Source organism: Rhincodon typus, chromosome 6, assembly GCF_021869965.1.
Source record: "Rhincodon typus isolate 14 chromosome 6, sRhiTyp1.1, whole genome shotgun sequence".
Taxonomy (NCBI): Eukaryota; Metazoa; Chordata; class Chondrichthyes; order Orectolobiformes; family Rhincodontidae; genus Rhincodon; species Rhincodon typus.
In genome coordinates, this window is record NC_063337.1 from 45,258,861 (window position 1) to 45,286,652 (window position 27,792).

General features: G+C 42.5%; 1 protein-coding gene across 1 annotated transcript in view; it reads right to left on the reverse strand.

Annotated features, from left to right (window-relative positions):
* The window catches only part of LOC109912287 (E3 ubiquitin-protein ligase SH3RF3), a 353,152-nt gene extending 325,638 nt beyond the window's left edge, over positions 1 to 27,514 (reverse strand). The window contains exon 1 of the mRNA XM_048598487.1: positions 26,982 to 27,514. Within this exon, the coding sequence (XP_048454444.1) occupies positions 26,982 to 27,359 (378 nt within the window). The 5' untranslated portion in view covers positions 27,360 to 27,514. The remainder of the gene's footprint in view (positions 1 to 26,981) is intronic.
* Between the last annotated feature and the right edge of the window lie 278 nt (positions 27,515 to 27,792).

Genomic DNA, 27,792 nt, shown 5'->3' on the forward strand with positions numbered 1-27,792 from the left:
ACCCTTCTTCAGAAATGGGGGAGGGGAAGGGGGGTTCTGAAATAAATAGGGAGAGAGGGGGAGGTGGATAGAAGGTGGATAGAGGAGAAGATAGGTGGAGAGGAGACAGACAGGTCAAAGAGGCGGGGATGGAGCCAGTAAAGGTGAGTGTAGGTGGGGAGGTTGGGAGGATGGGAGGAGATAGGTCAGTCCAGGGAGGACAGACAGGTCAAGGGGGCGGGATGAGGTTAGTAGGTAGGAGATGGGGGTGGGGCTTGAGGTGGAAGGAGGGGATAGGTGGGAGGAAGGACAAGTTAGGGAGGCGGAGGCGGAGACGAGCTGGGCTGGTTTTGGGATGCAGCGGTGGTGGGGGGGGGGGGGCAGATTTTGAAGCTTCATCGGCTTAGCCAAACTCGTCCTCACCCTCAACACCCTCTTTCAATTCCTCCCACTTCCTACAGACAAAGGGGGTGGCCATGGGTACCCACATGGGCCCAAGCTATGCCTGCCTCTTTGTAGGTTACGTGGAACAATCCCTCTTCCAAAGCCACACTGGCCCTATCCCCCACCTCTTCCTCTGTTACATTGATGACTGTATCAGTGCCGCCTCGTGCTCCCACGAGGAGCTCAAACAGTTCATCCACTTCACCAACACCTTCCACCCCAACCTTAAGTTCACCTGGACCATCTCTAATACCTCTCTCCTCTTCCTGGACCTCTCTGTCTCCATCTCCAGCAACTACCTAGAAACCGATATCCATTTCAAGCCCACCAACACCCACAGCTACCTAGAATACTCCTCCTCCCACCCATCTTCCTGCAAAAATGCCATCCCCTATTCCCAATTCCTTCGCCTCCGCCGCATCTGCTCCCAGGATGAGGCATTCCACTCCCGTACATCTCAGATGTCATTGTTTTTCAAGGACCTCAACTTCCCCCCCTCAGTGGTCGAGAATGCCCTCGACCGTGTCTCCCGCATTTCCCGCAACTCATCCCTCACACCCCCTCCCCGCAATAACAACCAAAACAGAATCCCCCTCGTCCTCACGTACCACCCCACCAACCTCCGGATCCAACGCATCATCCTCCGACACTTCCGCCATCTGCAATCCGACCCCACCACCAAAGACATTTTTCTCTCCCCACCCTTATCTGCTTTCAGGAGGGACCACTCTCCATGTGACTCCCTTGTCCGCTCCACACTCCCCTCCAGCCCCACCACACCCAGCACTTTTCCCTGCAACCGCAGGAAGTGCTACACCTGCCCATACACCTCCCCCCTCACCCCCATCCCAGGCCCCAAGAAGACTTTCCACATCAAGCAGATGTTCATCTGCACATCTGCTAATGTGGTATACTGCATCCGCTGTTCCCGTTGTGGCCTCCTCTACATCGGGGAAACGAAGCGGAGGCTTGGGGACCGCTTTGCAGAACACCTACGTTTGGTTCGCAATAAACAACTGCACCTCCCAGTCGCAAACCATTTCAACACCCCCTCTCATTCCTCAGATGACATGTCCATCCTGGGCCTCCTGCAGTGCCACAACGATGCTACCCGAAGGTTGCAGGAACAGCAATTCATATTCCGCTTGGGAACCCTGCAGCCCAATGGTATCAATGTGGACTTCACAAGCTTCAAAATCTCCCCTCCCACTATCGCATCCCAAAACCAGCCCAGCTCGTCCCCACCTCCCTAACTTGTCCTTCCTCCCACCTATCCCCTCCTCCCACCTCAAGCCGCACCCCCATCTCCTACCTACTAACCTCATCCCGCCCCCTTGACCTGTCCATCCTCCCTGGACTGACCTATCTCCTCCCTACCACCACACCCCCCCCCCCTCCCCCCCCCCACCCTACACTCACCTTTACTGGCTCCATCCCCGCCTCTTTGACCTGTCTGTTTCCTCTCCACCTATCTTCTCCTCTATCCATCTTCTATCCGCTTCCCCCTCTCTCCCTATTTATTTCAGAACCCCCTTCCCCTCCCCCATTTCTGAAGAAGGGTCTAGGCCCGAAACGTCAGACTTCCTGCTCCTGTGATGCTGCTTGGCCTGCTGTGTTCATCCAGCTCTACACCTTGTTATCTCTTACCTCTAAGATTTCTTATTTCAGAGCATAATTGTGAGAAAACAACTTAACAACTTAACACCCCGACTCTACGGCCTCCCTAAAGTGCACAAACCGGAAGTCCCCCTCAGACCCATAGTCTCCCTACCAGGCACTCCATCGCACAGATTAGCCAGAGAACTACAAAGAAGACTCAAGCACCTAGTCAACAAATCATCAAACTCCACCCACTCAGCCCAAAAATTCCTCAACTCCATCAAAGACATAAAGATAGAGGACGAAGAGACCATGATATCGTTTGATGTCACCGCCCTATTCACGTCAATAAACATACCACTAGCAAGGGAAACAATGATAACACTACTTGAACAAGAACACGACCCCGGTGAAACCATCTCCAAGGACAACATGCTTAAACTACTCGACCTATGCCTCACCACCCACTTCACCTTCAACGGCCAAACATACGAGCAAATCAACGGGACACCCATGGGATCGCCTCTCTCCAGACTCATAGCAGAAGCAGTGATGCAAAGACTGGAAAGGACCGCCCTTCCACAAATCCAACCTAAACTATGGATACGCTACGTAGACGACACCTTTGTCGTCATTAATACGCCAAGAGGAGGAGGAATACCTCTTCCAAGTGTTCAAGGATAATGGATATCCAAAGAACTGGGTCAGGAGATGCCTACAGGAACAGCATCAGAAAGATTCTACACTCCCCGACACACTCATCACATTACCCTACATCAGGAACACGTCAGAACTCACCACAAGACTTCTACGACCGCTGGGCATCACAGTGGCACACAAACCCACATCAACCCTACGACAAGTGCTCACCCGAACTAAAGACCCACTCCCCGCCATGGACAGGACCAATGTCATCTACAAGATCCCCTGCAGAGACTGCGAGAAACACTACATCCGATAAACAGGAAGGAAACTAACAACAAGAGTACATGAACACCAACTGACTACAAAAAGACACGACCAATACTCACTCATCTCAATCCACATGGACAAGGAGAACCACGACTTCGACTGGGACAACACCAAGATCCTGGGACAGGCTAGGCAGAGACAAGCACGAGAATTCCTGGAAGCATGGCACTCCACGAAGCAGGCTATTAATAAACACATTGAACTCGACCCCATATACATTCCACTACGGAGGAAACCCAGAAGTGAGGCAATCCATCGCAACGGACCCCAGAGATTAAAAACCAGACGGGAAAACACACTGAGGCTGCACTGAGGATGTTACCAAGCACGGTAACGAAACATCCGCGGAACAACAAACCAGCTCAGCGAGCCAACCAACCTCAACACCCACAACCCGAGCTACAAATCTACTCCAAAACCTTAGGAACTTAACAATTTATATAGAAAAATGGTTTTATCGATTAGCAGTATTAAAAAAAACTCAAATTCCGTCATTGACAAATGGAAGGAGAGAGAGGTTTACCATCTATAGTCCCTTTGTTCCTCTCTCACTCTGGATTTTGTCTCCACCTACCAGCTCACTCCTTTCCAACCCCAGCCATACCTTTTCATCAAGATAACATCTGGGAAAACGTGATATTTTTCAGTTCTGAAGCAGGATGACCAGGTTCCAAACGTTAACTCTGACTTCTCTCCACAGATGTTGCTGGACCAACAATTTCTATATTTAGTTGGTATCAGAAGCTGCCCTTGACTTGGTCTTTGATAAAAAGGCCACCTCCCTTGACTTGACTGAGTACTGCTAACAACCATGGCAAGTTTCTTGGCTTTATGTCTGTGCTAAACAGCATAGCAGTACCGCAGTACTGTGAACCTGGTATCTCTGAGGTGGCGAAGTACAAAAATACAAAGCAAGGCAATACAAACCAGGGATGCTGTGAACATCCAAGTTGGCTCAGAGTGAGTTAGCATTCCGACAACAGACAAATGCACCCATGATGCAGTCTGGTCCAGTTTATGAGCTGGTCACATGTCCATGAATGTGGTCTCCTTGCTCCAGCATTGCAGGTAAGAGAAGAAGCTGAATATTAATGAAGTTAGTCATGCCATTAATAAGGTGCTTAACAAGTTTTAATCCTCCTTAAGTGGCTAGCAAGACACTGGCCTTGCAGCCTGGGCAGCTGCATTAAATATGCAGTGAATTGTTCCCGACCTTGAGATAAGCCTCACCGTTATTTGTGTGTTATTCTGCCACAAATCTCACCATAGCAGATGTAGTTCAGGCCTAATAGAACTTTGCCCATTCCTTTTTTTAGGAGTGCATGCATTTTTAACAAACAAGGTCCAAACATTCAAAATGTATTCAAATACCTCAGTATTATCATTATATTATTGTTGTTGTGGTTACAGTTATGCTACTGTTGTGCAAAACCTGGTTAGACCCCTCTTGGAGTTCTTTGAGCCAAACTGGGCATAATACCTTAGGAAGGGGTACAATAGCCTTGGAGGGAGTACACTGTAGGTTGACAAGAATGGTACCTGGACTTTGGTGGTTAAGTGACAGGACAATTTAGAAGGTTAGGGAGTGATCTGATCAAAGTCTTCAGGATATGAACAGGAAAAGACAGGGAAGCACTTCTATGAACAAAGGGTGGTAGAGGTTTGGAACACTCTTCTACAACAGCACTGGATGCTGGATCAGCTGTTACATTTAAAATCCGAGAAAGATAAATGTTCATTAAGCAAAGGTATTAAGGGATATGGGTCCAAAGCAAATATATGGAGTTAGGCTTAGGCCACTGATCAGCAACAATCCCATTGAATAGTGGCACAGGCTTGTGGAACTGTATGGCCTGCTCCTCTTCCTGTGTTCCTGTGAAAATTGGCAATTTTTTAAGTAGATAGTGTTAACTAATTTGACAGCTGTTAGGTAAAAATGGATCACCAACAGTAAAACTGCTGATACTTTGTTATCACACGGCAGTTTTATTGGCCTAAGTGTTGCGATGTACAGTTCAATGTAAATGCGAATCATTCAGCCACTACATACAATACAAAGTGCTGCCTCAATCTTAGACAATGACACAACCACTGAATAATTTATGCACTAATGTTTTTACACAAGACAGTAAACAGCTTCCTCATAACCTGAGCTTTAATCCTAGTAAAATGGCTATTTTCATCGCTCAGCTGCCAGTGCACAAAATGCTGCACCCTTTCTTAATGAGTTATCTTACAGAGAGTTATCATTCTTCAACATTCTTGTTGAATGAGGTGTAACAAGATTTTAAGCTTCATAATTATTGCTAAACACTCACATGCCAGAAAAGGCTAATTTTATACACATGAAATGTCAAATTCCTCTATAATCAATCATTCACTAACGTCATTGCTGCTATACACAAATACATCACCTTGTCTCACTGCCTGATTTAAATTGCTTGTCAGAAAAGGGACAACGTGCTACAAAGATCACAATATTTTTACAGGGTGCTTTCTTTAAAGTCAGCAGTGAGCACCGTTGCTTTGCCTCTGACAAATAGCCAGGTATTTGAGGCTAGTTGGACTGAGATTTTGGAGGGGGCTGCTATAACATGGTGGTGGTTATCCCTTCATTTTCTGACCTGTCAACTAGCAACAGTTACAGAATGACATTCTCAACATCGAACATGTCCAGTCCTCATGTTTCAAAGAGATCACTTTTCATTTTTCGAACTCCAGGAAGTATTGCCCATCCTACTTAATCTGTACTGCTAGAACAACACTCTCATCCCAAGAATCAATCAAGTGAACATTCATTGCACCCTCCTACACAAGTCCACCAAAGCCGGGCATATCTTTCCGTAGATACATGACCATAAGAAATAAGAACAGCAGTAGGCCATTCAGCCCCTCAAGCCTGCTCTGCCATTCAAAAGAACCTGACATTCCTCACATTCACTTTCCTGCATTTTCCCATAACCTTTGATTCCCCTAGTGATCAAGAATCTATCTCAACCTTAAATATACACAAGGACTCTGTCCCTACAGCTCTCTGTGGCAAGAAGTTCCAAACACACTCAACTCAAAGTGAGAAGAAATTCCTCGCAATCTCAGTCTTAAATTGGCGCACCTTTATTCTGAGAATATGCCCGCTGATCTTAGATTCTCCCATAAAGGGGAAACATTCTCTCAACATTCACCTTGTCAAGGCCCTTAAGAATCCTAAATGTTTGAATGAGATCACCTCTCATTCTAAACTCCGAAACATCAACTCTCCTGCTCTTCTGATGCTGCCTGGTCTGCTGTGCTTCTCTAGATCCACACTGTGTTATCTCTGACTCCAGCATCTGCAGTTCTTGCTATCTCTCAATTTACTTCTAACCTGGTTCCTGTTCTTCAGTTAATCTTCTAGCTATCCTAAAACATCCTTAGCCCTTACTTAGTACAACAACCTTCACTGCAGCACCTCACTGAATACCTTTTGAAAATCCAAGTGTGCTATATTGACTAATTCACATTTCCCCTTCTAGCTGCATCCTCAAAAAAAAAACACTCAACAGATTTTTGCAGACACAATATCATGGCCAACATGACCGGCAGATGGCCTGCTCTCAGCAAATGTCACAGATTTGTGAAACATGATTGCCCTTTCAAAGTCGCATTCACTCTGCCTAATCCCATTATGATTTTCTAAGTGCCCTGTTACCAGTTCCTCAATAATGGATTTTAGCATTTTCCCAATTGCTGACATCAGGTCTATAGTTCCCCATTTCTCCCTCCATCCATTCTTCAATAATGGTGTTACTTTAGCTGGGAGCAGGCCATCTGGCACGATATCGTATGCGCTGTATCGCAAAAATTTCTTTTTAAAAACGTATGCAAATACAAAGCAGAATAGTGAGGTTTTCGAGGTTCAGTGATTTTTGCATTAGCCCTGCTGCTCAAACATTGCAGTCACATACATGTTCTGGGTTAATTTTGTTTTATGCCCAGCTCTAAACTGCTGATGAAGCTGACGTATGCACTGCACAATCAGCATCATGTGTCATGACAGTCTGTGTGAAAAGTGTAGATTTATACTAGTTGTTTGTCTGCAGTTACTTTCCAACATTTGGGAGAACACAAACCTGGAATTCATCATCTGTCAGAGTATCTGCTTAAAGGGGGCATGGCAGAGCCTGAACATGTGACATTCAGCACTGAACATGTGCAAGCTGATCAAGTCCACTGTGATTTTACAATGAGAACTGCTCCAAACAAGCTCAACAGCAGCATTTTATCATAGCACAGCTAGATGAAAATGCACATGGTAAGTTTACTGAACGTAAAGTTTCTTGTAAAATGGTAGAACTCAATCGATCCAATGGCATCTTTGTAAAGGAATCCAGGCTTGGGCCTTCACTGCAACAGCATTTGGCTGTATAGAATGAACTGAAAGACCCTGCAGTAATAGCTGCAATAGAAATTGCGCTGTTTACAGTAAGAATCCAGGCTTGGGTTCTAAACAAATTCTGAACTTTTTTCATCAACCTCACATTAATTTCAAATTGATCAATCTGCAATCCCTCTTCAAGGAGGAGTATTCCTCAGTAAAACAAGAGGAATATATGCAGATAATCAAAGGTGCAAAACACGTTGATTTGTTGTTTTTTTTAAAAGAAAGAGTTAAACAACAGACGTAGATCCATCCTACCACCTTGCAATGCAATATCAGTCGAACATATCTATCCATGTAATATACACTGCCTGGTAAACATGCAGGCTGAAGGGTGGCGTGAACATAAAGATAATCTGCTCAACCACCAGCCGCTTCTTTCCCCATCTGCCAAATAACAGAAAGAGCAGCAAAAGGGCTAAATTACTTGAAACATTTAACAGGGCTCTAATTTTCCATTTTTATGTGACAGATTGTTGGCCTGCATAAATTGCAATCTTTGGGATTCTGCCAATGCTTCTAATTTGGATATTTAAAAGGAAATTCTGATTCAACAGATGGATGATCATTTCAGAAGTGATTGAGACAAACAAGGCTTATCCTTTCAGAAAAGCTCTCTTTCTGCTCTACAGCATGCTAAATGGTCAATAGAAAATATCAGGATCACCATGACCATGTTACAATGGCTGGCCTTGCCCCCATCAACCCCAAATGCTAGTCAAAAATAATATCAAAGCATAGTCACAATGTTAATTGCTGAGTCATTGCAGTTGCCAGGTCACTGTTCCGTGCATCTAATTATTGTCAATCCTTCTCAGCATTCCCTACTAATTTCCAATGTTACAGGCTGCATTTTTCAATTCAGTTCATTATTTAAATGCAAACTTGCGAAAATCACACACCAAATACACTTGTCCTTGGTGCAGCATGCATTGTGCACTATGCCACCCACAGGCTTTGGGCATCATTCAGGCACCAACGGCAGCATTCCAGTTCCAGGCTGCTATGATATTACTCAGCTTGGCATATGACACAGTTACCAGCAAGGGAAATCCATTAGGGCACAATTCCAGAGGTGAAGGCATGTAATTCCACATGAGTGTCTGGGATTTTCCATTACTTGTTCATATAATGCCAGCAGCACCAGCCAAGACACCATTTATTACCCATCTCTAGTTACCCATGAGAAGATGGATAGTGAGCTTCCTCCTTAAACTGCTGAAGTCCCTGTGGGGAAGGAACACCCAGGGTTGATTGGATTGTTTCAGGATTTTGACCCAGTGACACTAAAGTACTGAGAATATATTTGCTACTTAACATGCAAACATCTGAACAAGGAATAAGAGTAGGCCACTCGGTCCTTTGAACCTTGTCCATCATTCAATAGGATCATGGTTAATCTGATTTTAAACTTAACTCTACATTCCTGCATAACCCTAAAAACCTTTCATCTCTTGTTAATCAAAATGCAAGGTGAATTTGCAGTTAGTGATGTTCTCATTCATTTGCTATCTTCTTTTACATGGTAGAGATTATGGACTTCGGAGGTGGTAGTGAAGAAACCGTGGAGAGCTACTGTAGTAATCCATATTCTGGTGCAGAATGTGGCTACTATGCAGTACTGACACAGGACGTAAATATGCAAAAGTCCATCAAATAGGCTGCTTTGTCTTGGATTACATTGAGTTTCTTCAATGTTGCTGGAGCTGTACCCATCCAGGTTAGTGGATCAGCATTCAATCACACTCGTGACTTAGTCAGAGTCATAGCAAGGAGACCAGAATTGCACACAGTATTCCAAAAGTGGCCAAACTAATGTGTACAACCTCTGACTTGTAGATGGTGGAAACATGTTTAGGATTAAGGAGAAAGCTAATTTGTTGCACAATTCCCAGCCTTTGAGCTGCTCTTGCAGCCACAGTATTTATACAGCTGGTCCAGTTAGGTCCCTGGTTAAAGGTAACCCCGGGATTTTGATGGTAGGAATTCAATTATGGCAATCCTGCTAAAAATAAATGAGTGGGAATTAAACACTGTTATTGGAGATGGTCATTACCTGGAATTGCATGGTGAGAATGATATTTGTTACTGACTTGCCCGAAACAGATAATTACAATGATGTGGAGGAGGCCATTCAGCCCATGTGTCTGTACTGGCTCTCTAGCCAACATTATGATTTATTGCCATTTGCTCGCCTTTTCCCCATATCCTTGCAACTTGTTCATGTTCAAATAATTCTTTCTTGATGCTTCAATTGTCTCCATACACGTTCAGGCAGTGCATTCAAGACTTGAATCAGTCAGTGTGTGAAAAAGAATTTTCCACATTTTGCTTTGTTTACAAATCACTGAATCACTAGTGCCCTCTTGTTCTTGACTCTCCATATCTACTCTACCTAGACCTCTATTGACTTTGAAAATTTCAATCAGATCTCCTCTTTGCTTTCTTCTTTCAAAGGAGAGTGGTCCCAACCACTCCAATCCACTTCATAATCCCGAAAAGCTGTACTATGAAAGATAACAAGGTGTGGAGCTGGAGGAACACAGCAGGCCTGGCAGCATCAGAGGAGCAGGAAAGTTGACATTTCGGGTCAGGACCCTTCTTCAGGAATGAAAAAGACCCTTCTGAAGAAAGGTCCCATACCAAAACATCAACTTTCCTGCTCCTCTGATGCTGCCTGGCCTGCTGTGTTCCTCCAGCTCCACACTGTTGTTATCTCGGACTATCCTGAGCGCATAATTAGAGGTGTTGTCTGTCATTAAATCGAATCTCTATCTGCCATCTTGGGTACCTGTAAATGATCCCAAAGCACTACTTTTAAAAAAAAAGTAGGAAGTCATCCCTTCTGTTCCAAAGAATATTTATCTCTCAAATCAAAGTCACAGAAATAGATTACCTGGTTATCATTGTGTTTCTGTTCTTGGGATATTTCTGTGCACAAACTGACTGCTGTGCACCCTGAATTACAACAGCGATTACACTGTCTAACTATTTTATTGACTGTGAACTGCTTTGGGATATCAAATATTGAAAATATTACATAAAAGCAAGACTTGCTTCAAAATGGAATTGTGACACACTTGAGATTTGTTTGTTTTTAATTCACATAAAAAATATGAAATAAAAAGATATGTTTAAAGATGGCGTTTAAAAGCAAATGGTTTCCTTGCATATTTCAAGAAAGGTATCGAGATGAAAGGTATTAGAAATGTGAATGAGTAAGGCTTTGAAGTTCTTTTCTTAAATATTGTAAAGGATAAGCCATTTACTCACTGGTCTCAGTGAACACATCACACCCAATGAACTGGGAGAGCCCTCGTCAGGAATTTTAACTCAGTAGGGATTGTCTGACATAAACCTTATTCTTGATTGTCAGCACAGGAATATAAAAAACATAGTTCAGCTTTTAAGCAGAAAGCTGCAAGGGCAATCTGTTGATAGACTGAGAAGATCAGAAAATATTTGGAGTAACTAAAAGTTATTGGCGGTAGAATTGGTTTCTGGCTTCAATAGGAACAGACAGTATAACAGACAGGCCTGAATAGGGTGTCGTTAAGCTATCACTGTGTTAGCAGCAATGTGTGAAAAATTGAGATAATTGAGAACTAATATCACTCCCCAGTTTCCTATGTCAATATTCCAATTTGGAAAAAGAAGTTCCAGCTAACATGGAAAAACAGATCCCTTTCATTCCTCATACTGACATCTCAGAAATCTTGACATGTATAAAATGATCCCTGTATTTTTCAAACAGCACTCCCTTATTCAAGTGAATTTGTCTAGCATCAAGCTACTGATCACCCCAAACCAACTCCACAGGCAGGACAGGTCATTCAAATGTCAAACCACATTCCTGAAGTGACTCCTCTTTTTGGAATTCAGGCCTGAAAGCAGAATCAGAGGAGAATAGTGGAAATGTGTTGGGGCTGTCCTCAAAGCACCCTGAAGAGGCCAGTTGTACCTGCCAACACATGGCAGACCTTGGCCTGTGACAGACAAAAATGGAGTTTGCTGATATTTGAGAAGTTACTAAACACGTGCAGAGACATCATCAGGAACACACAAAGGCAAAGGTGCCGAAGGAAGCACACAAACTTCCAAACACCTCACCCACCCATGTCGATGGCCGAATGGTGTTTTTGCTAGACCATTACCTCCAGAGACCCAAGCAATACTCTGCGGACCTGGGTTCAAATCCTGCCACGATAGGTGGTGGAGTTTGAATTCAAAAAATTAAGATGACTGTGAAACTGTGGTTGATTATCAGAAAATCCCACATGGTTCACTCATGTCTTTTAGAGAAGGAAACTGCTGGCCTTACCTGGTCTGGCTTTGGTCAACATGATTGACTTCTATCTGCCCTCTGGGCAATTAGAATTGGCAAATAAAGGCTGCCCTGGCCATTGACAGACACATGCCTTAAATGAATAAGAAGAAATCTGCCCTCCCTGCGGCAAAATCTGTAGAATGTGCATTATATCATTTATGGACATATTAGCCAGCTTAAAATCTATCAAACAAAGTGTAAACAATCATCCTCAATCCCAAGGGACTGCCCAAAAGATATTTTACCGTAAATGGATTAATATTTCCCATTAGATACAGAGAAATATCAGAGTTCTTCTCGTAATGTTAGTTTCTAGACTGCAAACTGATAGAGTCATAGATGTCTACAGCACAGAAAAAGGCCCTTTAGACCAACACATCTGTGCCAACTAAGAACAACCAACAAACCACTCTAAACCCATTTTCCAGCACTTGGCCCATAGCCTTGTATGGTTTGGTGTCACAAGTACTTCTTAAATGTTATTAGGGTTTCTACCTCCACCACCCCTACAGGCAATGGGTTTCAGATTCCCACCACCCTGAATGGGAAAAAAAAAGGTCTTTCCTCACATACCCTCTAAACCTCCTGCCTTTACCTTAAATCAATGCCCCCTGACCATTGATCCCTTTAAGAAGGGGTAGAGTTCCTTCCTGTCTACTAAGGGCCGGGTAATAAACACCCTCCCACTTTGAGCTAATTAATGCATCTATCATTATGAACTTACTTGAAAGGTAGGAATCAACTTAAAAACAATTCATATCAGTATGGTGTGAAACTTCAAGTGAGATGTTTACAACTGCATGTTAAGAAGACATGTGAGTAAATAATCTAGTGTGTGATAGGGAGGTTGCTTACTCTGCAAAAGATAAGAAAAGTTGCATATGTGGCATTTAACGTGGACTTGATTGTCCTGCTGCGCTAAATCATTTTAAAACCAGATCATCCATCCCTTAAGAATGCAAGATTAAATTGATGATGGCTAGTTTAAATAACACCAATGATTTTAACTACTTGATGAGAGTAACAGCCCTTGATCTCAACTTCTTTGTGCAAGAGTATTGACAATCACCAAGCAACATATGTTATATTGCAAGCAGTGACTGATCACACCAACTTAAGTTGTACAAATGGTTATAAGGAGAGGCTAAATAGGCTGTGACCTTTTCTTTAAACTGGAGCGTAGGAGATTGAGGGGTGACCTTATAGAGGTTCATGAAATCATGAGGGGCATAGATAAGGTGAATGGCAAAGGTCTTTTCCTTAGGGTAGGAGAGTTCAAAACTAGAGGGCATAGATTTAAGGCGAGACGGGAAAGATTTAAAGGATTCCTGAGGAGCAACTTTTTCACACAGAGGGTGGTGCATATATGGAACGAACTGCCACAGAAAGTGGTAGGGACTGGTACATGAACAAGAATGGTTTAGAGGCCAAATGCAGACAAATGGGACTGATTTATTTTAGATAATCTGTTTGGCATGGACTGAAGGGTCTGTTTCCGTGCTGTATGACTTTAAATTCCTGACAGCAAACTCAATTTAAGGTTTATTGGCCTCAATATTTATGGGGTCAGAAGAGGCAGCAGAAGCAACAGTTAGAAGATGCAAACCCAGAAATACAGAGAACATGGAGTTCTGACTACAGGAGAAAATCTCATCCAGAATGGAGTCGGGTGAAGAGAGAATCACAATGATGAGTAGATTACATGGGAGAAGGAGGAGGAGGAGGAGGAGGAGAAGATCATTTGGAAAGCATGGATCCTGTGGAGGTGACGAAAAGATTTCAGGTGACCAGATCCCAGTGGACGATTATGGGAATTGGGAAATCTTGTAAAAGACGGACATGATTCTTATGGTAAATGTGGAAGAAACTAGAAAGCAGGGAGAAGATCCTGGAAAACAGGAGAAAAATCCCAAAGAGAGTCATAGAGCTTTACAGCACAGAAAAAGACCCTTTGCCCCAACTTGTCCATGCTGACCAGATACCCTAAATTAACCTATGCCCCTTATGATTTTATAAATCTCTATAAAGGTCACCCTTCAGCCTCCAGCGCAAATAGTACCAACCCAGTCAGCATCTCCATATAGCTCAAAGCCTCCAACCCTGACAACATCTTTGTAAATATTTTATGAACCCTTTCAAGTTTCACAACATACTTCCTATAACAAGGAGACCAGAACTGTACACAGCATCCCAAAATTGGCCTAACCAATGTCCTGTACAGCCACAGCATGACCTCCCAACTCCTATACTCAATGAACTGACCAATAAAGGCAAGCATACCAAATGCCTTCTTCACTATCGTATCTACCTCGGAGTCCCGTTCAAGGAACTATGAACCTGCACTCCATAGTCTCATTGCTCAGCAACATTCCCCAGGATCTTATCATTAAGTGTAAGTCTTGCTACAGTTCTTTCAGGATACAACAAGCAGATTTGATAAAGAGGAACTAGTAGATGTAGTGTATTTGGATTTCCAGAGGCATTAAATAAGGTGCCATATAGAAGGTTATTGCACAATGTAGGAGCTCACAGTATTGATGGTATAAGCATGGATTGAAGATTTGTTAACATACAAAAGACACAGAGTTGGAATTAATAGGTCTTTATCAGGTTGAAAAGAAGTAACTAGGAGTGCCACAAGAATCAGTCCCAGGGCCTCAATTATTTACTATCAATATTAATAACTTAGAGGAGGAGGCAGAGTGTAATATCTCCAACTTTGCTTATGATACAAAAATAGATGGGAGGACATGCTCTGATGAGGACATGAGAAGTCTGTAAAGGCATATAAAGGCTGAGTGAGTGAGCAAAAACTTGACAGATGGGGTCTGACATACGTAAGTGTGAGGTCATGCACTTTGGTAGGAAGAATCAAAAGGCAGACTATTTTTGAATTGGAGACATACTCCAAAAAAAAAGTGTACTGCAGAGGGATCTGAGTGTTCTTCCGCACAAAACTCAAAAGATTAGCATGTAGGTCCAGCACACAGTTAAGAAAGCAGATGGAATTCTGGCCTTTATTGTTAGGGAGTGGGAGTCTTGTTACAACCGTACCGGGTGTTGGAATAACGTGTAGTCTTGGTCTTTATCCTATTTAAAACAGGATACAGCTGGAGACAGTTCAAAGGCAATTTGCTTGACTGATTTCTGGCAAGAGGCACTGACTTAACAAGAATGGCTATCAAGAATGGCTAAACAGGCAATGCCTTTCTTCATTACAGTGAATGAGAGGTGGTGATCTTATTGAAATATGCAACATTCTGAGGGAACTTCACAGAAAAGATGTCGAATAGGCCATTCAGCCCCTCATACTTTTCCTGCCACTGAAAATTCATGGTTGATCTGCCTCAGCTGGAACTTCTCTTCCATGCCAGCTCAGCATAGCTGTTAACTTCCTGATATTTCAAAATTTAAATCAAGCTCCTCCTTAAATACTTTCAATGATCTAGCCTCCACAACTCTCTGGGGTAGAGAATTTCAAACATTGACTCCTCTCTCGGAGAAGAAATTCCTTTGCATCTCAGTTTTAAATGACTGCCCCCTTATGCTGTAACTATATGCCCTAGTTCAAGATTCTCCGATTGTTGGAAACATCTTCTCTTGTTCCTATTTCTTATGTTCTTCCTAGTCAAAGTATGCTGTGACCAATCATCGTACCTGTACCACAACCTGGGTAACTCAATGCTGAACAGGAATAAAACATGGAACCTTCCCTTGTCTGAATCCTTGTATAACCATGCAAGGCTTGTTAGTAACAGCTGTATCACGAGCTCATGTACAGGATTATTCTCCGTCGCTGCTTCGTACAAGCAGATTACTGCAGACTTTCTTTCATTGTAATGAACCTTGTAAGGATCAGAAATATTTCATCAATTTCAATCATGATGGCAACCCACATTTCTAACAGCTATAACTAAGCAGCCAGCCTCCTCCTCTCAAACTGTCTTTAGCATGAAAAAAAGCAATAACTACAGCAATGAAACGATGACAGACCTTCATATTTCCTCAAATGGCCATGATTCAAGTGAGCAATAAATCAGAAACTGTGTTATCTAACACTTCAAGCCTCATTCAGATTCCCATACTGTAAGTCTGGCAAACCATCAGTTTTAACACTTATCACACAGAAGGAAAATCATCAAAGCCAAGTCAAAACAGAATGCATCACTGTACTAATAGTTATATCCTTTGTGAGGTCAAGGTGAGTCACCTCTGAAGCCAACATTTAAAAATCTAATAGTCAAACCATCAACTGATGGTGACATAATTCTACTAAGAATGACGAGTAACTTCAGAACATTTTAAGAGAAATATGTTGGCTATCATATAACATTTTGGTTCCATGGACTTTTTGAACCAATCTTTTCACTGTTGCATGTCACATTGCATTGGTACCAGATGGTAACTTATGTATATTGGGGTTTTAAGCTACATAGTACTAGTTTTTTGGAAGAGGACAAGGAATAAGATATAGATGTAAGAAGTATATTATGTAAAATGTAGGAAAAACATTAAAAATATCACATTTCACATTTAATCACCTGCATTTTTAGATGACACAAACCAAAATCAAAAATGGGACACAAGCTATGATGGATTCTGTAGAGATTTTTCCTTCATTTTTAGCCTCTGAAGTTCCAGAAGACTGGAAGGTGGTTAATGTTGTTCCACTGTTTAAGAAAGGTAGCAAAGACAAGCTAGGGACTACAGGCCAGTGAGCCTGGCATCAGTGGTAGGCAAGCTATTGGACAGGATCAACTAACATTTGGATAGTCAAGGTCTAATCAGGGATAGTCGGCATGGATTTGTGCGCGGGATGTCATGTCTGACGAATCTTTTAGAGTTTTTTGAAGAGGTAACCAAGAGGATGGATGAGGGTAGGGCGGTGGATATAGTCAATATGGACTTTAGTAAGGCCTTTGACAAGGTCCTGCATGGCAGGCTAGTCATGAAAGTTAGATCGTATTGAATCCAGGGAGAGCTAGTTAATTGGATTCATAATTGACTCAATGGTAGGAAGCAAAGGGTGATGGTTGAAGGTTGTTTCTCAGACTGGAGGCCTGTGACTAGTGGTGTGCCACAGGGGTCGGTGTTGGGACCGTTGTTATTTGTTATTTACATAAATGATCTGGATGTGACTGTACAAGGCATGATTAGTTAGTTTGCGGATGATACAAAATTAGGAAATATCATTGATCGCGAGGAAGGTTATCAAAAATTACATAGGAATCTTGATCAGGTGGGGAAGTGGGCTGAGGATTGGCAAATGCAACTCAATACAGATAAGAGTGAGGTGTTGCACTTTGGAAAGTCAGACAAAGGTAGGACGTATACAGTAAATGGTACAGTCCTGAGGAGTGTTGTGGAACAGAAGGACCTAGGAGTGCAAGTACATAGTTAGTTGAAAGCGGTGTCACAAGTGGACAGGGTGGTGAAGAAGGCATTTAGCGTGCTGGCCTTCATCAGTCGAGGCATTGAGTACAGGAGTTGGGACATTATGACACAGTTGTATAAATCATTGATGAGGCTGAACTTGGAATATTGTGTACAGTTTTGGTTACCCTGTTGTAGGAAAGACATAGTTAAACTGGAAAATGTGCAAAGAAGATTTACGAGGATGTTGCCAGGACTAGTAGGCCTGAGTTATAGGGAGAGGTTGGCCAGGATAGGACTTTATTCCTTGGAACGTAGGAGAATGAGGGGTGACCTTATTGAGGTGTATAAAATCATGAGGGGCACAGATGAATGCAAATAGTCTTTTTCCCAGGGATGGGGAATTGAAAACTAAAGGGCATAGGTTTAAGGTGAGAAGGGAAAGAATTAAGAAAGACCTGAGGGGCAACTTCTTCATGCAGAGAGTGGTGCGTATATGAAACGGCCTGCCAAAGAAAGTGGTTGAGGCAGGTACAATAGCAGAGGCAGGTACAATAGCAACATTTAAAAAATATTTGGATAGGTGCATGGATGGGAAGGGTTGAGAGGGATATGGACTAAATGCTGACAATTGGAACTAGCTGAGTGGGCACCGTGGTCAGCATGGACCAGTTTGGGCCAAAGGGTCTTTTTCCATGCTTTATTACTCTATAACTCTTTGTAAGTTTACAGACTCTGGATATATCAGGCAAAAAGGCCTTAGATGTTGGCTTTTCACCACTGCACCTTGATGGCAGCTACCTCAAGCTTCAGTGCATCCCTTACCACATAGTCCTGGAGCTTTGAATGCGCCAGAGAAAATGAGATGAGAGAAATAAGTTAGATGAATTAATGAACATGAAACTAATGTATTTTAGCGAGGACAGGGATGCTGGATGAGTGAAGCTGGGTATGGAGTGGGATACAGACAGTGGAATACCATAACATCTTGAATAAGATACTGTTAATTGGCATTGGAGAATGGGAAGCTTACCTCAGAGTCTAATGGGTATTCAGAATGCACATGAATAGTCAGGTTCAATCTGACATGAGGGGCATGAAGCTGGCGATGAGTATATGGCACATGTGACAAAGGAAATGGCTTTGACCGTTCCAAAACTTAGCCAGAGAAAATTGTGATTCATACAGGTTTGGGGCTAGGAGTAGCAGGATGAATTTGTTAACTTTAGTGATAAAACCTACAAACTCCTCGCTCATTTGAGACAAAGATGGACGGACAGAGGAAAGATGTGTGGAAGCAAAGGTAGCAAGGAGTTTGATACCACCCAGAGGCCATGGAGGCACCAAGACAAGTGCCACTAAGGATTTTTGGCTGGCCATGAAGAGAAAAATACTTACAGCCAAAAGAATGGAGGTCAAGCTTAAACTGGACCAAGTGGTTCAAAGACCAATTGGAAGGAAGCACAAAAGAATATGTTGGAGCTACATGAGAAGTGGAGTTGTGACAAATGTTTTAGTCTCAGTTTACAGTTTTCACATAAAGGAATTTGAAAATCACAAGATGTGTCAACAAACAAGGGTCGATCTTAATAACGCTACCCATATTGAATCGATTGTGCCATCTTTTAACCTTGCAAAAGCAATGGCATTTAGGTTGTTGACTTGCTCGCCGAGCTGACTTGTTTTTGTTCAGACATTTCGTCACCATGCTAGGTGACATCATCAGTGGACCCTCCGATGAAGTGATGTTATTCCGTTCCGCTTGGAATACAGATCAAAACCGGAAATGACAGTTCTCACCATAACGGACCAAACAGCATAAATTCCAAGCGGAGATTGGGTCCACTGTGCCACTCTTTTCCTCCACCATTGCTTTATCACATCGCTTCATAGGAGACTCCACTGATGATGTCACTTAGCATGGTGACGAAATGTCTGAACAACAACAAGCCAGCTCGACAAGCAAATCAACAGCCTCATCCACAACCCGAGCTACAGATCTTTGCCAAAACTTTAAAAAACATGATTTACTGGATGTACCACAGAGGACAAAGACACTAGTAGTGAAGCAAATTACTACTTATGAGAGAAGGAATGGTAAAATTCTACGTAAACTGTAATTGGGCTCCTAACTGTTACATGTGTTTGGTTGGTATGAGTTAACTACTGTGGTACTGCCAAGATAGTCTGTTTAATATATAATTTTACTGAATGTAACAAGATAGTGATTGACTGTTCAGAATGTTATACTTTGGATTGTATTTTTGGAAACTCATCGCTTTGGTGATAACATCTCCCCTCAAAAATGAAATGTTACAAAAATTACGTTTTGTAAGATTATTGTATATTAAGACTGTGTATTTAATTTAGGGTAAAATGGAGGAATTAAGGGTATTGTGTGGCCTGTTCCAAATTCTAATGACAGCAAGTCTGGATGGTTACAGTGCCAGGGGATTGTAAATCACAGAAGCATAGTAACAAGTAAAAATAGGAGCAGGAGTAGGCCATTTGATCCTTCAAGCCTGCTCAGCCATTCACTGTGTTCATGGCTGAACTCAGTACCCCGTTCGTTTTTTCTCCCCATATCCTTTGATCACTCTAGCCCAAGAACTATATTTTGCTCTTTCTTGCGAGTATTCAATGTTTTTGCCTCAACCACTTTCTCTGGCAGAGAATTGCACACGTTCACCACTCTGAGTGATGAATCAATTACAATAGAAGTTAGAAAGGCATTGGATATCAGGAAGAGAAGTTAGCTGGTCAGCAATTTAATGGGAATCAGATGAAGGAAGCAGAAAGTTAACATGTAGACAAGACGAGCTTGAAGAGGACATATTGGAAGGTAGGAGAGAAATTAGACAAGGAGTAGGGGGTGGTGTTTTTGTTAACCTTACTGATAAAGTCTTTAGGCTCCTCACTTGTTGGAGATGAGGGTGAAAGGGAGGCAAGAAGCAAAGGTAAGACCATAACAGGAGGAATAGCTACTGGAAACATTGTGATAAAGCAATGGTGGAGGAAAAGAGTGGCACAGTGGACCAAAATCTGAAGAAGTATTGTGGTCAATGAAAGACACGGAATTAGGCAGTTGAGAAATGAGAATAAGTTGATATTGATTTTTCCCAGGGGAGCACAGAAGAAACTGGAACTGGAAAGGGGGATGAGTTACATAGGTATCAGTAATGTCACTTTGTAATGTTCATGACTGAACTTACAATAATGGCATCCAAGAGTGAAAACTGTATTTTTTTTAAAAAACACATTCACATTGCAATTCTTAAGGACATGAGGGGTCATGGAATAACCACGTCATACACAGTTTATGAAAGGAACAATAAAACTTGCTCTTTCCATTGGTAACACTGCTATCTGCCTTATCATGGAGTCTACCTCATTTATTCAATTTTTTGAGAATAAAAACTACACTTTTTTTTAAAAACAGCCCCAGGCTATACAGATAGAGTCAGCCTTGGCTCTTTGTTCTGTGTAGGGAGAGAGTGGGAGTTTTCTACCATTGCATTTAATAGCAACGTTAATGCAGCATCTTAAATGAAACTGCCATCTATAACCTGAATAGTGAAAGGTACAAATAGCTAAGTCACATTTTGTAGCCACTGTATCGATTGGAGTTCCTTCACATAGCTCAGCAATGAAACAATTTCATTTTGGCAATGTATCTGGGTGTTAAATGGTTTTCAATCATTTTGTCAGTACAAATACACATAATAAAAATAAAACTGAGACTCCTTATTCAATCACTCTGCACATATTGTACTTGGACATTGAGATCAATAAATTCAAGCAACCCCTTAACTGGAAGTCAGTAGCTGAGTTGGCTGGACAGCTGTTTTACAATGTAGATTGATGCCAACAGCGCAGGTTCAATTGCCACACAAACTGAGATTACCATTAACGTCCCACCTTGCCCATCGCATAATGACCCTCAGCTTAAACTTACCACCAGCTGTCTCTCTCTAATGAGAGAACAGCCCTACGGTCCTCTACTTTTACCCCCTCATGACATGGATAATTCTTAGAAATAAAAAAACAACTAAAGTAGTTTAAATGCAATAGTTATATAATTTTCAGTTATAAAAGTATTAACTCAAAATACCAAATGTTCAGTACCTGCAGGATTGAAATCTTCCCAGAAAACATGACTAGGATTTTACAAAATTAATAAAATAGGAAAAAGACGTGCTTAAAGTTAGAATAGCTTTTCATTCGCTATCCAAAAATTTCTTCTAGAATATCAACTACCATTATCCTTCCTGCATACTTTCAAAATGCTATATGGATTGCTGGGTTTGTGATGACAACCCAGCAAAGAAAAGCATGAGAGGCCACAACTGTAGGAGAGGGAAAAATGTCTTTCAGTTTTATTAACAGCATTTTTGAGCCCGGTTCCCAAGCCATGACCTAAATACAGCCCAGGATGATGATACTATTTGTCTAAAATCACGGGCAGTCTAGATCCTATTCCTTGACATCATTACGATTAATAACCATTTGCAACAACAATGTATTCGGCTGGTGTAAATACATCCAAACAACATCAAAAATGGATTTAACTATCAATTGCAGCACGGCAGAAAGGCTCAGTCAAAGCAAGATTACTATAACAGAGCAGATTTATCAATCACATTCTAGCAGGAACAACTACTGCCAGTCTACTCCAATGGGTTGGGGAGGGGGGTTGGCAAGGAGATAGGCTGGCAGGAAGATGGGCTTCTCAAGTCAAGTTCAAATTCACAAAGCAGTCAGTCAGTGTTTAATAAGAAGCACCCAGTGGAAGGATCAAGAGGACTGTTGGAGAGCTTTTTTGGCTGCCTGAGAATAATGAAATATAAAGCAATAAAGATGTATGAATTAAAAATCAGCCTGCCGACTAGTCAATTGGGATGTTACATAATAACAGTGGCACAACAGCAAACAATGCAATTGTTCACAAATCATATTCTGAAGTTTTTATGGATAAATTTCAAAATATCTACCTCAAAGCAATCAAGAAATGGCTAAATAATGTTGCAAAATGACTAACTTACACTCTGGTAGGAAGAATAGTTTTCAATTTTTTTAGTGGACAATGCTGCCAATCCTTCTGAACCAGGGTGGAAAATTTACCCACTCAATTTAATTCTCATCATGAATTGGTTAAGGAAATGAACAGCCTCTCCTCGGCCTCCCTGCATAACTGTATTTTGGAACATCAGTTGAAAACTCTCATCCAATAGTTCAGCCAATTTATCCCACAAGTAATGGAACCATATAAATTGAGAATTTGTCTATCTGTAGATTAGTTGATCTCAGAGGGAGTAGCAGTTGCTGTGCTACAGTTTGCTCCTGTCACCCAAGGTAGGAACAGGAAATTATTAGGTTCCTACTGCAGATCATTAACCAATGACTGGTGCTCAAAAAGTGAACGGACAGTTATCCAAGTACGGGTAGGATCACGTTTCACCACAATATTCCCTGTGATCAAATAATTTGCTGATAATTATTACCTAACCTAATATGACATTAGAAAAAGTGCCTGATAGCATTTGAAATCTCTGCAACTGGCAGAGTAAAGTTACTTCCCAACTCCAATCTGGTATTTTATCTATAAATGCTTACAGTAACAAAGCTCTCTCTTAGAAGTGCTAAGATCTATTTCAATTGTATTTCAAAATGCTTAAGAAAATTCATGACAAGGAATAATAGTATTCTGTATAATCGCTTCAGAAAATTAACTGGACTCAATCCAGCAACGTGCTCTGAAAAGCAGAATTGGTGTGGTGCATATCCTAATGTCAACCAATTTTGTAAGGCATTTCTTCAGAATAAAACATTATTTCAAACCGAGTAGCAATGAACAAAGAAGACTCCTCACCACATAACAGGATTTCATCCTTATATACTGAAATAAATTTCACAAATTTGGCCAGTGAGTTAAAAGTAGATTTTTATATGCCACTGCAGTACAGTATCAGATGATGTAGATAGCGAGAATGATGGCTGGTAACAAGGGAGATAGTGAGATTTCGAACTACGCTCGAAAAGCACAATGGAAAACTTCAAATTAATTAACATGATGAAATACAAAATCAGGTGTTTGCACATGCTAGCAAATAAGACAACTTGCCCTCCGTGTGACTCAAATCAAGCAAATAACGAAATGGGCCCATTATTCCTGTGTCCCACACAGCACAATCACTAGGAGCAGATGGTGACAGCTCCACCACTAGGTAGTAAATCATATGCCCTGTAACCTTGAGACAGACCACGGTGTGCACTTTTAATTGTGCCACCGAGATTAATAACTGGACGTACTCTCTAAACTATCCACCAAAAGAAATTGAACACAATAATAATTAAAACATATATAATTAAGATTAAAATAACTTAATTCTGAATGTCAAGTTTTAATACGTATTTGTCATTTATAAACTTCTTGCATTAAGGCATCTGGAATCCACGTCAAAACATACGGAAATACCAATACCCAGTTTTTCACATTAGTTTTCATTTCAGCTATCACTTAAATGTAAACAAATAAAAAAAACAAAAAATGTTAACAAAATATAGCAGTTTCTAGAAATCTGCAATAAAAAACTTAAAATTCTAGAGATACTCAACAGGTCCTCATCATCCATGGAAAGAGATACAGAGCTCATGCAAGGTATTTTACTGCTTTAATCTTTAGGGGTGGGGTGGGCATTTTCTGAGCCACCAAATGATCAGACCTTCCTGTTGCTCTTTCCTAGAGTCAACCAATTAACAGCCAACCTCCAGATTTGCATTCCAGTTAGGCGAGTTTTTGTGGTGTGTGGGAAGAGGTTGTCAATCTAATGCAGCAATGCAGGATATCTATTTAAAGAGGCTCAGCACTACTCAGATCCTTTATTACTGCATTAGATTGACATGCCTCTCCCACCCACCCCCATGAGCTACACTGTGCCAGGATAAGACTTTATCAACATGCAGCACTAGTTTGTCTTTCATTACCCATAGATGTATTGATGGCGATGCAACAAGAGATCAGGGAGGAAGAAAAGTAATCTTCAGAGGAAGACCGTCACATGAATCATGGAAAATCTTCCACCAGGACAGATGCACACACTTACAATTGTCCAGGATTAAAAATACAGAGTGAAGCACAGCATACGAGCAACTGTCGAAGTCAGGGAAGTGGGAGTGAGGGAGAGTCCCAGAGGACCACAGGATCCTTAGGAAGAGGCAAATGCTGATGAATTTAACCTGAGGATCATCACACTTTAAGAGAGGGATGAGATTGAGAAGGCAAGTCTGTCCCAGAGACTTCAGGTAACAAAGCAAGGGAGTACAAGTTGAATGGTAGGACATTAGGAAGTACAAAGGATCAAAGGGACCTTGATGTGCAGTCCATAGATTCTTGAAGGCAGCAGGACAGGTAGATAAGGTGGTTAAGGCGGCATATGGAATACTTGCATGTATTAGTCAAGGTATGGAATACAAGAACAAGGAGGCTATGATGGAACTGTATATAATGTTAGATAGGCCGCAGCTGGAGTACTGTGTGCAGTTCTAGTTGCAGTGCTATAAGAAGGATGTGATTGCAATAGAAAGTGTGCTGGGGAGGTTCACCGGGATGTTGTCTGGGTTCAGGTGATTTAGCTTTTCACCCAGAGCATTATGGGTATCTGGAACTCACTGCCTGAAAGAGTGGTAGGGGGTCCCACCCTCAAGCATTTCAAACACCATACAAGGTTACGGGCCAAGTGCTGGAAAATGAAATTAGAATAGATAGATGCTTGATGATTGGCATGTGCAGGATGGGCTGAAGGACCTTTTTCCACACTGTGGAAACTCTGTGACTCTAAAATAACTGAAGGCTGTGGTCACTTTGATAGGCTCGGGCAATGGGTATCTACTGGTGCCTCTTCCTTCGACAGAGAGCAGAGGTCTGTGACCACATGCTGTGGGAGTCGCTGGGGCACTGCGATGTAGAGAAGCCCAGGAAGCTGGCACGTAGCCCAGAGACCATGTATTGAGTGCAATACTTCTTTCGAGGTGCTGCCCTGTGGCTACCCCTTCTCTTCTATCCACATGCATATGGCTGTTTAGAATAGTATAGTTGCTGCTCCTCTTGAAGTTGCTGCCCCAGTTGTAGTGAATGTAGAGCTGGAACATGCTGCTTCTCTCTCTCAGTTCACACACCTTCAGGATATATCAATACACAATCTCAAAAATAGGACAGGGGCCACTTGTCCCTCAGGAGTGTCTAAGCCACTTCAAAGATGTGGTACCAAATTGCTATCCTCATACAAAATCCCAAGTTTAGCTTGAGGGACCTATTCCTTTCAGCACGAGCATCTGACTGCTCCTGACTTTAAATGCCATGCTAAGTGCCTCAATTGGATTCCTGCTACAGTGACAATTCAGCCTGGGAAAGGCACACTGGGATCCCAAAGTGATATTACTTCCTGCTATTCTTTTCTCATTCATTCATGGGATGTGGCAGCATTGGCTAGACCAGCATTTATTGACTATGCCTAATTTCCCAGAGGGCAGTTGAGAGGCAACCACATTGCTGTAGGTCTGGAGTCACATATAGGCCAGACCAGGTAAGGATGGTAGTTGCCTTCCCGAAAGGGCATTAGTAAAAATCCATCTGGTTCACAACAATCAGCAATGAATTCATGGTTATCGTCAGACTCTTAATTACAGATTTTTTTAAAATTGACTTCAAATTCCACCATCTGCCGTGATGGGATTCAAACGCAGGTCCCCAGAACCTTTTCTGATGAAGGGTCTAGGCCTGAAACGTCAGCCTTTCTGCTCCTATGATGCTGCTTAGCCTGCTGTGTTCATCCAGCTCTGCACCTTGTTGTTTCCCCAGAACATTTCCTGGGTCTCTGGATTAACAGTCTAGTGATAATACCACTAGGTCATCACCTCCCCTTTCCAACCACCAGTCTGGGAAAATTCATCTCCGTGTTTCAGCATGATAACTATTCATTATATGAAACTGAAAGGTTAACACCATTTCCCTATCCACAGTTGCTACTTGACCTGGTGAGGAATTGCAACATTTGTCTTCACTCAAGTGTGCCACCATTTTCCTCAATACATGCTGCTACTTATGCACACATTGCATCTATTCTTCAAGCTGTCAAAAAGATAGTTGATTACATAGAGCCTTGTTTTGTTTTAAACCTCTGCAAATAAACTGTGCACTGACTGGAGTTGATAGCTTGAGATGATACAGTACCTGCCACCATAAACTGAACCAACTGTCTGTCATGCAAGTTCCTGTTTCTCGACGGGAACAGGCTTTGGGGAGGGGGGAGGTCTCCCTCAGGACCTGATAACCTTGGCACATTTATGTAAGAGTCAGTTGGTTACATCCCATTTCATAGGAAGCCTTCATCCACCTCAATGCAACTTTCTAAGTGACACCTGCCCAGAAAACTGACTGATTCCTGAGGGGGCACATATGTCAGTTTGACAACTGCTGCTGCAAATTCACATTTTATAACTGTCTCCTATTCTTTGAAACATAAACATGCAGAGATATCGTCACAGGCACGAGTACAAACGCTTTCCTCAGAGTTGAGAGGAACATACAGAGCAGTAATATTGGGCGACTTGGGGGAACAATGAGACTGGAATATCAAAGGGGAGCGACATCATGTACGTTTAAATAAATAAATCCCGTGAGCTAGTCGAGGAGATTGCATAACGTCCGCGACAATACTGAATAATCCCAAATTGGAAGCTGCTCCTTTCAAAAGGTTTAGTGAACAGATGTAGCCCCAGACTTATGCCTGTCATGGTCTCCAACAGTACATGACACAGCAGATAATGCAGAGTGGACAAGTAGACAGGACAAGTACAAAGCCAGCACTTTACCTTCCCCGGGGAGCTCCGGTTACTGCCTGTGGGATGCTCTCTCGATGTTGTCCCCAAAGCTGTTGGAGCAGGACACGCTGCGCTACCCCCGGAGGAGAACAATACAGGGCCAGAGGTTGGGGTCGACCTCCCGTTCCTCGGCCTCTGTTTAATGCCGTCCAACAGCCTCACCAGCAGGATGTTAGCAGGCAGCTCGTCCACGCCGCAGTCCACCAGGATTCGGCACTCGGGGCACCGCAGCTCGTTCCTGGAGCTGACAATCTTCTCTAGGCAGCGCTTGCAGAAGGTGTGCTGACAGGGCAGCACCCTGGCAGTGGCGTCCAGTCTTTCCAAACACACCGAGCACTCCAGCAAGTCCAGCAGGGAAGACTCGTCCATCTTCAAGCATGGGTCAGGGGAGACGGGGTGGTGGAGGGGAAAGAGAACGGGGGACAATGCTCTCCCTTGCTTACATTACAGCCCCCCACCTAACCAGCTGTTGGCTGACACACTGCATTTCTTTTGGAAACAAGACTCAGAACCCAACAGCAGCAATAATACGCTGCATCTGTCTAACTGAGTGCAGGAAGCCAGCACATCTCCATCTCGGCCAGACACATCCCTGAAGCGCCCCCCCCATGCAGACAACCCCCTCTTGAACTCCCAGGTTCGAGCGCTCAGACCGTCCGGCTGCAACATAAATACAAATGGAAAGAGAAATGAAACAAAAGCATCTGACGTTCCTGTTCACCAACCGCTCCCCCCCCACCGCGCCCACCTCCCGAGGGGGATTAAAAAAACCAACCTCTTCCTAACACTTTCAGATCTGACC